The sequence below is a fragment of the Filobasidium floriforme genome, assembly GCF_021052385.1.
Source record: "Filobasidium floriforme strain CBS 6241 chromosome Unknown HD553scaffold_24, whole genome shotgun sequence".
NCBI lineage: Eukaryota > Fungi > Basidiomycota > Tremellomycetes > Filobasidiales > Filobasidiaceae > Filobasidium > Filobasidium floriforme.
In genome coordinates, this window is record NW_025763645.1 from 156,012 (window position 1) to 170,079 (window position 14,068).

The 14,068-nt window shown below is 51.3% G+C and overlaps 5 protein-coding genes across 5 annotated transcripts; 4 read left to right on the top strand and 1 right to left on the bottom strand.

Moving 5' to 3' along the window:
- Nucleotides 1-559: 559 nt before the first annotated feature.
- Nucleotides 560-3,369, top strand: HD553DRAFT_318211 (mitochondrial branched-chain alpha-ketoacid dehydrogenase kinase-domain-containing protein). Its single transcript, XM_046180846.1, has 13 exons — nucleotides 560-880; nucleotides 970-1,021; nucleotides 1,157-1,298; nucleotides 1,407-1,475; nucleotides 1,549-1,680; nucleotides 1,791-2,003; nucleotides 2,082-2,110; nucleotides 2,181-2,213; nucleotides 2,273-2,438; nucleotides 2,507-2,675; nucleotides 2,758-2,941; nucleotides 3,009-3,044; nucleotides 3,112-3,369. The coding sequence occupies exons 1-13, from the start codon at nucleotides 797-799 to the stop codon at nucleotides 3,126-3,128; spliced, it is 1,326 nt and encodes a 441-aa protein (XP_046033473.1). The 5' UTR covers nucleotides 560-796; the 3' UTR covers nucleotides 3,129-3,369.
- Nucleotides 3,370-4,605: 1,236 nt separating this feature from the next.
- HD553DRAFT_128716 (uncharacterized protein) lies at nucleotides 4,606-5,654 on the top strand. The gene has a single exon (XM_046176570.1). It carries the CDS (start codon nucleotides 4,790-4,792, stop codon nucleotides 5,489-5,491), a length of 702 nt encoding a protein of 233 aa, XP_046033474.1. The 5' UTR covers nucleotides 4,606-4,789; the 3' UTR covers nucleotides 5,492-5,654.
- A 1,084-nt stretch (nucleotides 5,655-6,738) lies between these two features.
- Nucleotides 6,739-8,812, top strand: HD553DRAFT_318214 (peroxisomal membrane protein). Its single transcript, XM_046180847.1, has 12 exons — nucleotides 6,739-6,916; nucleotides 7,005-7,059; nucleotides 7,127-7,244; nucleotides 7,325-7,411; nucleotides 7,483-7,556; nucleotides 7,626-7,718; nucleotides 7,786-7,842; nucleotides 7,917-8,060; nucleotides 8,129-8,149; nucleotides 8,220-8,292; nucleotides 8,364-8,461; nucleotides 8,535-8,812. The coding sequence occupies exons 1-12, from the start codon at nucleotides 6,849-6,851 to the stop codon at nucleotides 8,577-8,579; spliced, it is 933 nt and encodes a 310-aa protein (XP_046033475.1). The 5' UTR covers nucleotides 6,739-6,848; the 3' UTR covers nucleotides 8,580-8,812.
- A 966-nt stretch (nucleotides 8,813-9,778) lies between these two features.
- Nucleotides 9,779-11,042, bottom strand: HD553DRAFT_329846 (GPI anchor biosynthesis-related protein; the record flags this gene model as incomplete). Its single annotated transcript, XM_046181942.1, has 7 exons — nucleotides 9,779-9,998; nucleotides 10,066-10,293; nucleotides 10,371-10,396; nucleotides 10,475-10,550; nucleotides 10,614-10,748; nucleotides 10,830-10,923; nucleotides 10,991-11,042. 7 exons carry the CDS (start codon nucleotides 11,040-11,042, stop codon nucleotides 9,779-9,781), a joined length of 831 nt encoding a protein of 276 aa, XP_046033476.1.
- Nucleotides 11,043-11,343: 301 nt separating this feature from the next.
- HD553DRAFT_318222 (uncharacterized protein) lies at nucleotides 11,344-13,066 on the top strand. The gene is made up of 10 exons (XM_046180848.1): nucleotides 11,344-11,582; nucleotides 11,654-11,718; nucleotides 11,783-11,861; nucleotides 11,942-11,970; nucleotides 12,035-12,093; nucleotides 12,167-12,235; nucleotides 12,300-12,416; nucleotides 12,484-12,579; nucleotides 12,650-12,703; nucleotides 12,770-13,066. The coding sequence occupies exons 1-10, from the start codon at nucleotides 11,428-11,430 to the stop codon at nucleotides 12,800-12,802; spliced, it is 756 nt and encodes a 251-aa protein (XP_046033477.1). The 5' UTR covers nucleotides 11,344-11,427; the 3' UTR covers nucleotides 12,803-13,066.
- Nucleotides 13,067-14,068: the final 1,002 nt, after the last annotated feature.

Sequence of the window (14,068 nt, forward strand, 5' to 3'; positions counted from 1 at the left end):
TGTCAAGCCTTATTGAGCAATGAGCGAGATCATTCATAGGTCTGGTCGCACCGATCACCCCCTCCGCCGGTCTGAAACATGATCGAATCGTTTTTGGAATCTTATTTATAGGGTGAAACACGTCTCGCGTCACGGATCACGGATGCGGTTCATGGGGGGATCGGTGGGTTTTCGTTGCCCTTTGATCACGACGTCACGATCGGGTAGACCTCCATGTCACCGGTCAAGAATCAGCATATCGGTCGATTCAGATATGTAGCTTTCTATAATTATATATATCAGGCGAACGGAAGTCATGACCTGTTCTACCTTGATGCAGCTTGCAGCTTGATCGCTGGTAGCTGGTAGCAGCTAGCCCCCGGTCCTCCGGTTGGACTCGGTTACTTCGTTTACTTCGTTCGAAGTTGTTGATATTTCGGCCGAGCCATAGCTCGCGCGCGCAGAGGATGATGATGATGTTGACTCGCTTCCCCTTTGACCTCGGACTTAGGGGATGACCACGAGCGAGTGACCATCATCGGGATCATCGGGACTACTCTCTCTACCGAGCAGCTAGTCGTAAGTGTAGTTAGGTAGAGGCCTATAGGTAGCTCCTCGTCATCCACAACATCAATAACCTACAGTAGCTAGCACTCGCCAGAGACTACCCCGCATATCGACTCGCCGTATCAGCTTCATCTTCTCGACTCCCGGATAAGCGACGACCCCTTTCTACCGCGGACCCCCGACACCACCGTATCGTATCGCACGACAACCCCGGACGGTTTATATCGAGTCAAGTGAAAGACATCTCACCATGTCGAGGTTCGTCATGAGCAACTCGCTCGTAGACAAGATCCACCATTATGCTTCGTTCCCTCAGACGGGGGTTAGCTTGCAGGTAAGTCGACAGCTAACAACAGGTCGTCTTCGAGTTCGAGTTCGAGATTGACTGACGTCACACCTCTTGGGTAAATTGTAATCCTTTAGCAACTCGTTAAATTCGGACAACACCCTAACCAGGGTACTCTACTCAATGCCGGTAAGTCCTTATGACCTAACCAGTAACAAGACTCTCCCGCTTTCGTCCCGCTGATTGCCGGAAATCATTCTCTCCTCCTTGCTCTCCTCCTCATCCTCGCTCTCCACCTCTTCCTCATCCTTATGCCCCATCCAGCCGCCTTCCTCAGAGAAGAACTCGCCATCCGCCTCTCACACCGAGTAAGAGACCTCCAAGAACTCCCCGATGGGCTGAGCGAGATGGAGAACGTCAAGCTGGTCAGGGGGTGGTATGCAGAGTCGTTTGACGAGTTGGTCAAGTGAGTTTCTTCTTGAGTCCCCGACGAGTTTGGGGGGTAAATCAAACGGGGTGTGGGTTTGAGTCGGCAGAATGCTGATCGAGGTGTTTGTTTCGATGACGATTCTAGGTTCCCGGGTCTTGGGAGTCTGAGCTTGAATGGAGAGCTAAGATCACTACTCTCAGGTGGAGCCAAGAGGTCAGTGACTATCGAGATCATCCTCCGAGCAAACCCCTAATCGAAATAAAACAAAAACAAAAATATCGAGCAGCAACAAACAGATCAACTTTCCTTCATCCACGCCCAACCTTGCCGACCCCAAATGGTCCTCGACATCGTCGACGGGGAACACGGGGATGGGGAATGGGAACGCTAGCAAGCTGAGAATACCTATCGAACGACGGTAAGCCTTGCACCTCTTCTCTTTACTGTCCTGTGATGGCCTTATCGATCTCACGCCCCAAACGACTGACCCGACCTGATCGTTACGTTATGCCTCACTATGACTATCAGGTACTTTTCACCTCCCCCCGCCCACCTCGCCTATCCACCAGAAGTCCACGAATACAACGACAAATTCACCCAACTCTTACAGCGTATCAAACAGCGTCACGACCCCACGGTGACGACGATCGCTCAGGGGGTGTTGGAGTGGAAGAAGAAGATTGGAGGGGACGTGATGGGGAGGGACGTACAGGGGTTCTTGGATAGGTTTTATATGAGCCGGTGAGTGGCGCTCGAATGTAGGGCTGAGTGGGGGATGGGATTTCGTGGAAGGCTGATCAGGGGGGTTTGGGGATTTAGGATTGGGATACGGTTTTTGATTGGACAACGTGAGCGGGTCTTTTAAGACAGACCTTGATAATCTGATACTGATAGCACATCGCGGGTATCGTCTTGCAGACATCGCGCTGAATACGCTACAACCTCATCCTGGTAGGTCGATCCGATAAATAGGTGATTCAGGCGTTCTCTGACCATGAGCTCATTTTTAGACTACGTCGGTATCATCTGCACAAGAACAAACGTACAAGACGTCTGTCACGAGGCCATCGAGAACGCAAGATTCGTCTGCGAGGAACATTACGCGCTTTACAAAGGTCCGCCTATCCAGCTGCTGTGTCCGAGAGATCTACATTTCCCCTATGTACCAGGACATCTGTGAGTCTAGTTGATTAGGCCGACCGGATTCCAAATCGCTAGAGTCTGACTTTTCTCTGGTCACGCAGCGCACATATTCTCTTTGAACTGCTGAAAAACTCGCTCCGAGCTGTGGTCGAGCGGCATGGGGTGGAAAACGAGGACGATTTCCCGCCTATCAAGGTGGTCGTGGTGGAGGGCAAGGAAGACTTGACGATCAAGATCTCGGACGAAGGGGGTGGGATCCCAAGATCAGCCGTGAGTCGCAGGAGGAAAATCACGACCCGGTGGTTCTTCCCAAGCCGGAAAGCTGATACCACCTCGTCGCGTTGTATTGCAGATGCCTCAAATCTGGACGTACATGTACACGACAATGTCAGAAACACAGGATATGGAGGCCGTCGCGCAAAACGACTTCAAGGCGCCCATGGCCGGGTTCGGATACGGTCTGCCGCTTTCGAGACTGTACGCTCGGTTCTTTGGAGGTGATATGCGATTGATCTCGATGGAGGGTTACGGGACTGGTAAGTCGCAGTGTTGTATACTTCAGGACCTCGAACTGCGCTAATATTGTTGTCGTGCGGGGAATAGATGCTTACATACATCTAAATAAACTTTCATCTTCACGTGAGTACCGCGGTGCAAGAATGGTAGATGGGATATCCGCTTACGGAAAATCATTTTGGTATTGCAGGCGAGCCGCTACAATGAAAGATTGGTTGTATCCACCAGTGTCATGATACACAATAATACTCGCATTGATCGAGAACCGAGCAAGATTGGTTCCGCTTGTGTTTTGAGCGTTTCATACACGCGTCAGAATCACGCGTCAAGCCGGAGCTCATACACAGGGGGAACGGCTTCCTTTGCGTGACTGAAACATGTTTTGCAAGGCATATTCACTTTGCAGTATGAATGCTCGCTCTGAAATTTAATCCCCGGACGATAAGGCATCTATCAGGTGGTAGCGAGTCATGTCGTGGCATCCACTCTCTTGAACCGCAAATGCGCTATCAGGCTCGCAATATGACGAGTCTCTCTATCGGAAACTCGCACTATAGCTCGAGCTTGCCTTGGACGATTGCGTCAGGCTCCACAGCTCGGACTGACATCCCGTATCCTGGTGTCACCTTGGTCGATCAGATAGGCCTACGGAAGGCGGCAAACGCAAGGGGAATTTCAAATGCCAATAGCTTTGCTGCAGAGAACTTTGGGTCCGATGGGAGTCTTGTTATCGACCCAGGGATCATGACTAGCAGTGCTCCAAATTCAAGTCAAAGTTCGAAGCGAAGCTCGGACTGCGCTTCCATCCAAACGATCAGCACTGGTGGAACCTCGATCGATTCGAATCCGGTTGGTGCGCGACAGCCTGATAGGCTCAGCTTTGCTAAGGTCAGGCAAGCCATCGCAGATTTCAAGAGCCAACATGAAACATTCTACAAAGCCAACTGGTCAGCGTGTTGTGCTGAGGTTGAGGGAGATGTCGAGCGGCTCGGCGAGGATGCTTTGCCTCTAAGCTCACTCCGCGAGCGAGCATACGAGAAGATGTTGGCAAAGTGGCGAGATGAGCGCGTTGCTAGCTCCCGAAGTACACTGCCCTCACAACAGGTTGCCGTTCCGGTGGTCAGCGATGCTTCTTCTGCGCGTGTTGCGGTGAAACCATCTCGATCATGTCCTGTGCCCATAGACATGTGCCTCGAAACGGACCTGGACCCGTCAGAAATGAGTATACCTGGACCGGCAACCAGACGGTCTTATCGCTCTGCGACATCAAGCTCTTTAGAGTCCATTACCGAACTTCCTGAGCTGGGTAGCGAAAGTGGGAACGCATATGACGATATCCTGAGGCGGAAAACTACAGACGACGTCGTGGGCGATCATTCGTCTCTTTCGCGACAAGGCAGTGAAAGATCGATGTCATCGAAGCGCACCTCCAAGACGGTTTTATCCCTCGAGGACATCTATCCTCGTCCCTCATCGGAGGTGGGCACGATTAGTGCCGTTGTACAACTAGAGAGACAGGCGCCAAAGAGCCGCATCCCAGGAGCGGCGGCAAATCAGGACGAGCTGACCGGAACAAAGAGAAATCTTGAGATCGAGGTGAGCTTGGATCTACGAGAAAGACCTCCGAGTTGGAGACCGTCAACGCGATTGACACCGCCCGATCTGATTCTCTTTGGTCTAACGACCAGACTACCAGCCCTGTTAGCGATTTAGGGATCGTGGTGGATCCTGAGGTCTCAGGAGGCGCAGACCCCGCCACCGTTTCAGCGCGCATCCACGATTCTGCTCCTCCTGAAGCAACAACGCCTATATGCGAAACACCAATCTCCCCATCCTCTTCGCTCCACGGTTTCAATTTCGGTTTCGATATGCCGCGTCCTGCAGAAGCGTCAGACAGTCGCAATGCCCTCTCCGACTTCAATTTCGATCTCGATCTCAGTTCCACGACAGCGCGTACTTCCGAAGCGTTACAGAGCCCAGTCCTCGCCCAGTCGCCCTCCACAGCCAAAGTCAAAAAGGCGCCGTTCGACTTGAAAGCGCTGAAAGGAGTTCCCGCGCCCAAGCGCTGGAGCCGAAGAGACATCCTATCACGTCTCAAACCTACACACCGTATCATAAGGCCCGGTCCGAGGCAGACTATGAGTAGAGAGAATTTACAGCACTGGTGGGCGCAGAGGGCTGCGAGGAGGAAAGAGAGGCGAGCTCGACCGCCAGAACTCGGGGAATCTGATTTGACGAGCATGAACTTCACCGAGACTTCCATGTCGAGCGTGACAGATTCCGAGGGTTCTGGGAAAGAGTTCAGCGTGGGATCACGCCATGAGAGCGAGAATGGGAGTCAGAGTCCCGCCGAATCTAGCTCAGGGAGGAGCGGTAGGCGAGATGGATTCTATAATCTCGAGCGTCCTCGTCCTGTCGACTTGTTGACCGTTGAGAAGATACAACCCCGTCAACCAAAGAGTCGAGGCCGATTCCCAAAGTTCTCTCGATCTCGACCTCGACCAGAACACCGGAGGGGTCTCTTTGGAAAGCTCCGACGGAGGAAGGAGTCCGGACGGATTATAGACTAGACTAGCGTTATCGGTCTGTAACGTTGAAGCGAGGCTTGCTGGTCATCTTCAGGTGCGATCGCAATTCTTTGTCGAAAGAGTATGGATCGACGAGCTCTGGGTCTATGCGAGACAGAAACCGTCATAGAATAGGTCGATCGCCACTTCATCTGACGACAGACGAAGGATTGAGGCGATAACAATATGATGGAAATCTTCGGCGGATACGGGTGATACAAAGGCGTGGGAGTATTGAGTGACATGTTAATCGATCGGACGTGCAGAAGAGGAATTTGACTGAACGCATTATGCATTATGTAACTGTGAGATGGTCCATAGCAAAGCTATCGAACGGAATAAGCATGGCTCGCTCAATCTCCTTTATGCAAAACTCTCTACTAACCTGAATGAAAGTGAAAGTCCCCGCCGCTCACAACCCCAACGCCAACCAAGCGCCCCCAACAACAACCCCTACGAAGCTCAACGACCCAACAACGACCTTGCCGTCCAAAGGACTCCTCTGCCTGTAAGCCGAGTTGATGGCCCCTCCAACGGGTCCGGTGTTGGTAGGCGAGACGGGCTCGCCGGTAACCCCGGTGGGGGCGACGTAGCTGGTAGGTCCGACTTGAGGTCCGGGGGAATAGGCGATCCCTTGGGTCGTGGTCGTTGCTGGGTCTGCAGACGTACTGGCGCTGGGGATAGAATCAGAATGTTGTGCGTCAGTGCCAACTCGTTCTTCTTGTGAAAGTGCCGCAATCAGGGTCTGGGAATTAGAAAGAGGTGACCCCGACGACACGCACCTGCTTTGCCTCTTGACCAAGGCCTCTGCGTTGTGAACCCCGTTGTCCGCCATGGCGAGCATGGCAAAGGTGAGGACCGCCAAGGCGACGAAGAATCGAGCGAGTTGCATGGTAGGAGATGGGGTGAGAGGATGTTGCGGTGGTTGATGTCAGGAATATTACGAGGTTGTGGTTTGTATGACTCGATAATGGAGTGGCTACGAGGTGAGCAGGATGATGAAAGGATGGATGGAGTGAGTGCAGGCTGATGAGCTTCAGAGTGGGAGATGGCGAACCCGATGCACGATCAAGCTCTTGGCTCCTAGCAATTTACTTCCGTCTGTCGGTGCCGAGATTGATGACGAGAGCTCCGGAAGCAGATGCGTGTGTATGCGGGGAAAGCCGGGGCACAAGGGGGATAGAGACGATGACCGGAGGTCGACTAATAACCGGGGAGAGGTTGAGCAAAGGGGTCAACGACGATATAAGAGAGCATGTTATTAGCGATCCGTATGACTTCGTCCCTTCATGCTAATCACTCAAATCAATCAGCAGTAGCGTTATACCTCTACATATCAGATTTCCGCTAGAACATCAACATGAGCGACTCGATCATTGCCGCAGTAGCTGGAGGGCTTGGAGGCGCCGTCAGTATGACTCTGACCTAGTAGGACCCCGTTCTGGTTGTGATCCCGATCAATTGGGTCTATCAGGAAACTGATATACAGCACGCTACATCACTTCTCCGCCTTTAGCCCTCTGATCGTATTGAGCACACGATCAGCCGTCCGAGCAAAAAAATCGAATGCCGTGAGCGCCATCTCTAGCCCTGCATACGGACCTCGAAAGATTTAATCGTCACATCGACGTATTACAGTCCACCCTCGAATCAGCCATGGAGATCCTCAAGAAGGAAGGTCTAGCCGGACTCTATGCCGGATTGGATAGCAGTATCGCTGGTATCGTCGTCACCAACACGGTCTTTTACCTCTTCCGTGAGTCATTCCTACTCGGATTCGATCGAGTGCCCGTGACTTGGTCTTGATGAACGTTGTCTGTGCGGTCGATGCTGTAGTTGAGGAGTCGAAACGGATCATCCTCGGTCGTTCGGGTAACAAGAACACCTCGACGGCGCAGATGATGCTGGCCAGTACCATCGCAGGTAAATTCAACGTCGCCGTGTCTCTCATTTCAGGCTCGATACGAGTTACTGAGTTTCTCGTTGGGGATTAGGTGCGGCTACGACGATCACGACGAACCCTATCTGGTTGATCCAGACGCATCAAGCCACACGAGGGGTCGTCGAGGTACGTCTACCGCATGAGATTTCGTCGTATCTAATATCTTCTGATGTTCCTCCACCTTCACACTCACAGCAAGACCCTGTGCAGGGCGAGCGCAAGGTGGTCAAGAAGAAACCAGGGATGTTACAAGCGGCACAAGAGATCATCGGCGAGAAGGGTATCACCGTGAGCATCAAACAGGTAGCCGTCCCTGAGGTTATGTGCATGCTGAACGTGTAGAACGTTTGCACAGGCATTATGGCGCGGGATCGGACCTGCCTTGGTCCTGGTGATCAACCCGGTCTTACAAGTCAGTACTGAAGGAAACAGAAAGGCTCTCATCTCGCTACTCAAATCTCATCTGATTGACATTGACACTGGCAGTACACCGCCTTCGAGCGGCTCGTCCAAATCTATCAACGCTACCAGACCAAGAAGACGGGCGTCAAAGCCCCCTTGAGGGATATCGACGTCTTTTGGCTCGGAGCTATTGCCAAGGCCATCGCCACGGGTGGGACTTACCCATATGTCAGTCTGCTCCCTAAGTCGTCGTGCGTGTCCCCGGCGATGATGCTGATCATATGTCTTTTCTGCAGATCGTGGTCAAGAGCCGTCTGGTAAGTCCCTGTTTTGTGGTCATGCTCCTCGATCTGGAGCTGATCGCCTCGACGACTGTCCCTCTTGCAGCAAGCGGCCACGCATCAATACGGTTCTTCCGTACAGGCCATCCTACAGATCCTGCGCGAAGAAGGACTGAGCGGTGAGTCACCTGTCTATATGCTCGATGTCTCGCAGTCCGGCTCACCCGAGCCCTTTCTCGCTGCAAAACAGGGCTCTATGCTGGTATCGGGACCAAGCTACTCCAGTCCGTCTTGACCGCTTCGTTCCTTTTCGTCGCTCAGCGCAGGATCTTCGAGCTCGTCAAATTGGTGAGCGCCTTTGCATGCTCTCGATTGACACAGCGCGCAGCTAGCGCTGATGATCGATGGTTTCTGGTAATAGCTCATCGCTTCGCGGATGGCTCGCGCAGCCAAGGCAGTAGCATAATAATCCGCACGCGCTCGACGCACTTGTACAACATCGTCCTTGTAGTTCGCGAAATCGGAGCCTCATCCGAGAAGCCTTCTTATTTGCAGCCGAATGAGGCAGAGCGAATGGCTGCATAGTTTGATGTAAACTAAAGACCAGAGGTTCATATCAGCTAGCATGACTACGTCCGCCGAAACATGACTCTGGCGGCGGCCAAGCACAAAGGTCGTTTGAGAAACATTAAAATACGGGCGCAAAAAGGGTAAAATGTATGTGACACGCTGACCAGGTTCAAACATGGAAGGCGGTTATTCTAATAATGAACCATTACTCCCTGCTTGTTCCAAAACTGAAATGACAATGTTGGAATGTAAAATGTTATGCATATCAGCAGAAGTGTTCGCCTTGCCAAAGCAGTTCCCCTCATATGCGAGTGAAGACCCTAGAGGGGTGTACTTATGCAAGCTGAGCAGCTCGTCAGACCTGAGCCCTATGAAGTAAACAATGCTCGAGCCAAGCCATGGCTTCCTGATTCTAGCTTTTGAAAACGCTTCTTCGTAGTGGTTCAAGCTGCACAGATTTCTTGTCGTGACATCTTTTGATCTCTCCCCGTGGCGAACTCTCTCGACCATTCATTTGGATTGTTATTGATAGATTTCAGCTAATCAACATCACCAGCTACAATAACGGTTCAATGGTAGAATAACCGCCTTCCATCTTAACATGGTTGTAAGTGCGGATGCGCGCGGAAGCTACTTTTTAGCGTGCAAAGACGCGCAAGGACTTGAACAGAGGTACTTAGGATAGTTGACCGGTGTTCGATTCACCCTTGTTGCATAGATATCTTTTTGACCAAAAAACAATCTTTTTGACAGCGGGTCCGATATCTAATCCGTTGTTTGACTGCGGGACAACCAGTATAACATGAACAACAAATACTAAGCTCTGAAACTCATGTTCACCCAACAACGTACCACCACTTCAACAACCTACCAATGTTCTCGAGGGCGTACCATCGGCCTTACGACTCTGCCATAGGGGCGAGGGGGTCAGGAGGGACATTTACAGACGGGCGAGCCCATTTTAGCCTCGGTGCTTCAAGCCGATGATTCAGTATAGAGCTGGGATGTTTTGCTGGCAACAACGCGCAGTTTTCATGGTGGATAAGTCGTGTCATGTCGTTAGTGGGATCAATCCATATACAAGCTCGCAGCCCCTCAAATATTGGCCCACAGCCCAAAGACGCCTTTACCGTACTGCACAATCTCGCCCCCGCTGAGCTTGCTGTCCCCATAGATCCTGTCCACGAAGGTGATAGGAACTTCCCCAATGTTGTATCCGAGCGATCTGGCACGTGCGATCATTTCCATCTGGAACACGTATCCTTTGGATTGCGTGACCGAGATGATGTGACGCAATACGGGGAGTCGGTAGAGCCTGGCAATCGTTTCGCTGAGGTCAACATTTGGGAGAAACCCAGTCGTCCGCCTCGAATCGAACGTACCTGAAGCTACCCGTTAGATCGGTAACACCGAGCCCCAACACGGTTTCCGCCAAAAAGTTGGCACCGCGACTGACAAGCTTCCTCTTCAAGTCCCAACCATAGACACCTCCGGCTCCGAATCCGATTCGCTGTGATGACAGAGGCTTCGATGCTGCCTTCGGAGACGGTCGGATAGAGGCAGAGTAACGTGTGCCCGTCACGATGTCCAGATTGTGCAGGTGCTGTAGTCTATGCGTCAAACGTGACCGACAATTAACACAAGCGGTCGAATAGCGGACATTGAAGAATGGGAAGCGAGCGCTTACTTGATGAACTCGGGTATGAACTTGGGCTGCGAGAATGGGATGTTTGCTCAGCTGGATTGAATGGAAATAATCGCGAACAACGGTCGTCTGGTTGGGAGGCGTACGTGATGACTGAAATCGGCGTCCATGATGATGACGAAATTGCCTGTACAGAACTCCAATCCGTGGACATAGGCAGTACTATCAGAACAAAACTGTCAGCCTGGACGCAGAGCACGCTTCAGAACGGGTTCGACAACATACCCCAGACCGAGCTTGCCTGCTCTGGGTCTGAGCAGGACTTTGTCGTCTCCATAGAGGTTCGCTAGTTGTTTTGCTACTTCTTGGGTTCCGTCTGGCGACGCGTCGTCCACAACGATAATCTCCCAATCCAGGTTGCTGCAATGCGAAAGGGAGAAAGGGATGTTATTTCAAAATCCGCACAGTAAACGACGACTATAGGTTGCGTTCAGTACCCACTTTTCGTCAAACGTTTTGGCGAGTAACCAAACGATGATCGGCAGATTTTTCCGCTCATTGTAGGTCGGGAGGATGACCGAGTACTTGTTACCGGCTGTGTCGAAGGTTGCGAGTATAAGACAACAATGAATCACACCGAGTGGTTGGATGGCAGAACCCACCTCCCAGCGCCGTTGATGAAGATGTAGAGGGCATGTCGATGATGTGGGACATGTACAGATCGTCTCCCCTTTAGTGATAGTATGGCGGGAGGCAGCTGTACCTTTCCCACTGGATTACGAGGCTAACTCACAAGATCATGATACAGTAGCTGCGATCAAAGCGATTGATACGAGCTTCAGCATCGCAGCCGCTCAAGGTCGAGGGGTCGCTCGGATGCAAAGATGGGATGCCGTGATAAGTCATTTTACTTCCGGGAAGCATCCGACTCGGTCATGACGTCTTACACGCCTAGCGCGCGGAAAGAGGACTTTCGTCTCTTCTAATCCCACACAACCTTTGACTCTTGCCTAGACAACATAGCTATCCAACACTGGTTATTGCCACACAGGAACGAACCCCTTAACTCTCACATTAACATCCCACTTGACACACAAAGATGATTGCCGAATTCGAAGGAGATTCCACCCAGCTCGCCAAGCCTGCGGACGAGCCTGTCAACAAGGATACCAACGGTTCGACCCTGACCGACCTCAAGATTGTCGATAGGGTTGCTCATATTCCTCTGGTTGCTGATGGCTTGGTGACCTTTGAGTGAGTAGCGATTGTTCGGTAAAGCATGTCGACGAGCGACGGGAGCTCAAACAAACTCCCTTCCTGTGTAGGACCGTTATTAAGGCCAACCAGTTTACCGCTTCTCTGTACCAGACCGCTACTGGAATCGCTGCCAGTCAGTACGACCTGTCAGACGTGCGGACGTGGACATGATACTCAGTCTCTGGCTATATGTACAGAGTCGCTCGATATGGCTTCTCCGGTCATCAACCGGACCCAACCGTTGATTGCAAAGGCCGACGGATTGGCCAATCAAGGGTAAGAAGTTCAATCATGCATGATCCATGTACCTATCTTTTTATTAAAGTGCTAATACCTGGACTATTTGGCTCCCGCAGTCTGGACATGGTCGAAGCCCGATTCCCTTGTGAGGCATTTATAGGTCGAAGGTCATCCACTCATGCTCATCCTGGCAAATTGCGCCGTCTTAGATGCCTTCAAAGCGACTACCAACGAAATTGTGTCGAGCGCCAAAGGGATTTACGACCAGGTGAGATCATGGATGTCGATCCAGCAGCGATTAGCTTTGAGACTAATAGGTGATCTCGTCTTGATGCAATCAGCGAGTCGGGCATCTGCTTCCTAATGAGGTCGTCAAACGAGTCATCGAACAGATCTATGAGCTCAAAGACGTAAGTCTATTCTCCTTTCATCTCTGAACTCGCGCACTAATCCCTATATTCGGCATCATCTCAGCGACTCGCCGCTACCGGACAAGCGGCTGGTGGACAAGTTCACTCCATCTCTACCGGAATCGCTGAACAGCTTCACAAGCTCGCCCAACACGCCGAGATCCCAGCCAGCACGAAAGAGGTAAGGATCGACACTTCGGCTAGTTCTAATGAATCGATGCTGAGACATCTGTGCGGTGCGGTGATAGGCTTTGACCGCGGCGTATGGTGACATCAAGGACATCGTAGGCAAGGAAGAATCGACCGCGCAAGGGAAAGCTACCGAGATCTTGCACTACGTCCAGGTCAGTACTGCATTGTGCAGATAGACTAGACGAGCACGACGCTAATGACTCTTCGACCGCTGCTTCTCAGTCGAAAGTGCAACCCGAACTTGAGAGGTTGACCAACTCTGTCTTCAAGCAGAAGGTAAGCTTTTAGCCCACATGATTTGACAGTTGACGCCATGTAACCTCCGCCTTGCTGCATCAATAGGATCAAGCGGTCGAGACCGAGAAGACCACTTGAGGACGACGGACGCTATACGATACAAGAAGCAGATGTCATCAACGTGGGAATTCTGCGATGTTCCGTTTTTCAATCTTTACTGCCCGATAGATATAGATGAACTTTAGAAGCTCAGTAACGATAGTGGTATGAAATGTAAAACAAACCTATAGAGACGTAGCGATAGATAGCTTTGTAGCAAGATTAGATCGAGTGGTCCCGAGCCGATTCAGAAATGAGTCGAAATGGGGTTTCGCCGTGCGGGAATCAAGCAAGGTGCTGGTGGTACTTTGGTGTAGCATTTGGCAAAAGAATCCCTCGAGCAAATGGTGCCGCTTCAAACGAACCGCAGCCAATCTCTTCCATATCTTCTTGCCTGTTAGGGCACTGAAGTTAGATACGTACAGTTGGTAGCTCAACACCATCCACAATACTGACTCCAGTGGAACCCTCTGCAGATATAAGCGCTACTTTTACAGTCTCGGGGAGAAATCTGTCAGCATGCGGTTCATCAGATAATCCGTCAAGATAGCTTTCGCTCAGGCATGGCTTTGCCCCAGAGTCTCAGGATTCGACCCGATCCTGTTATGTATGTCATGTGACGCATTGGATGCGCCATATGCAACCTTTGGGTGAGACTCCTAGTCAGGTACTCTTCAGGATTATTGCTATAATGCAGATCTAGTTCCACATAATATTCTGGCATTCATTGTTACATTGTCACTAGCTTCTTGCACCTATAAATTGGTGATCTAAGCAGCACAATTATGAATGACTCCCTGCCCAGATGCGCGTCGACCTGTGTTGTCGTTTGGTGATCCCCTGGGATACTTTGCCAGGCCGACTGGTGGTGTCATGAAGAGGCAAGAGTGCATGGGTGCGGGACCTGTAGGGCTTTATGGGACGTTTTGTAAGGCTCATGAGCGGCCCCTGACGGGACACAGGAACGGGGCAAGGTATGGCCCATATGGATAGACATCTGAATAGAATAACGGATGTAGAGGTATTGCAAGGGTACTAGTTCTACATCATAACAACATTCCTGAAAAGTACCCCCGGCAGGGACAACATATGGGAGGTGCATACAACGTGCCCGGCATGTCATGTGACGTCCATAACAGCGCATTCTGTATTGCAAGGGGACAAGCCTGAGGTTTTGCTGTATCAACTACCTCAAATCCAATCATTACTTGGTGACAGGTGGTCACACCAATGTTCTGACTCGTGGTTGTACCAAGACCCGTCAATGGTTGCTAGTGTGGCTTATGAGATTTGCCCATAATACAA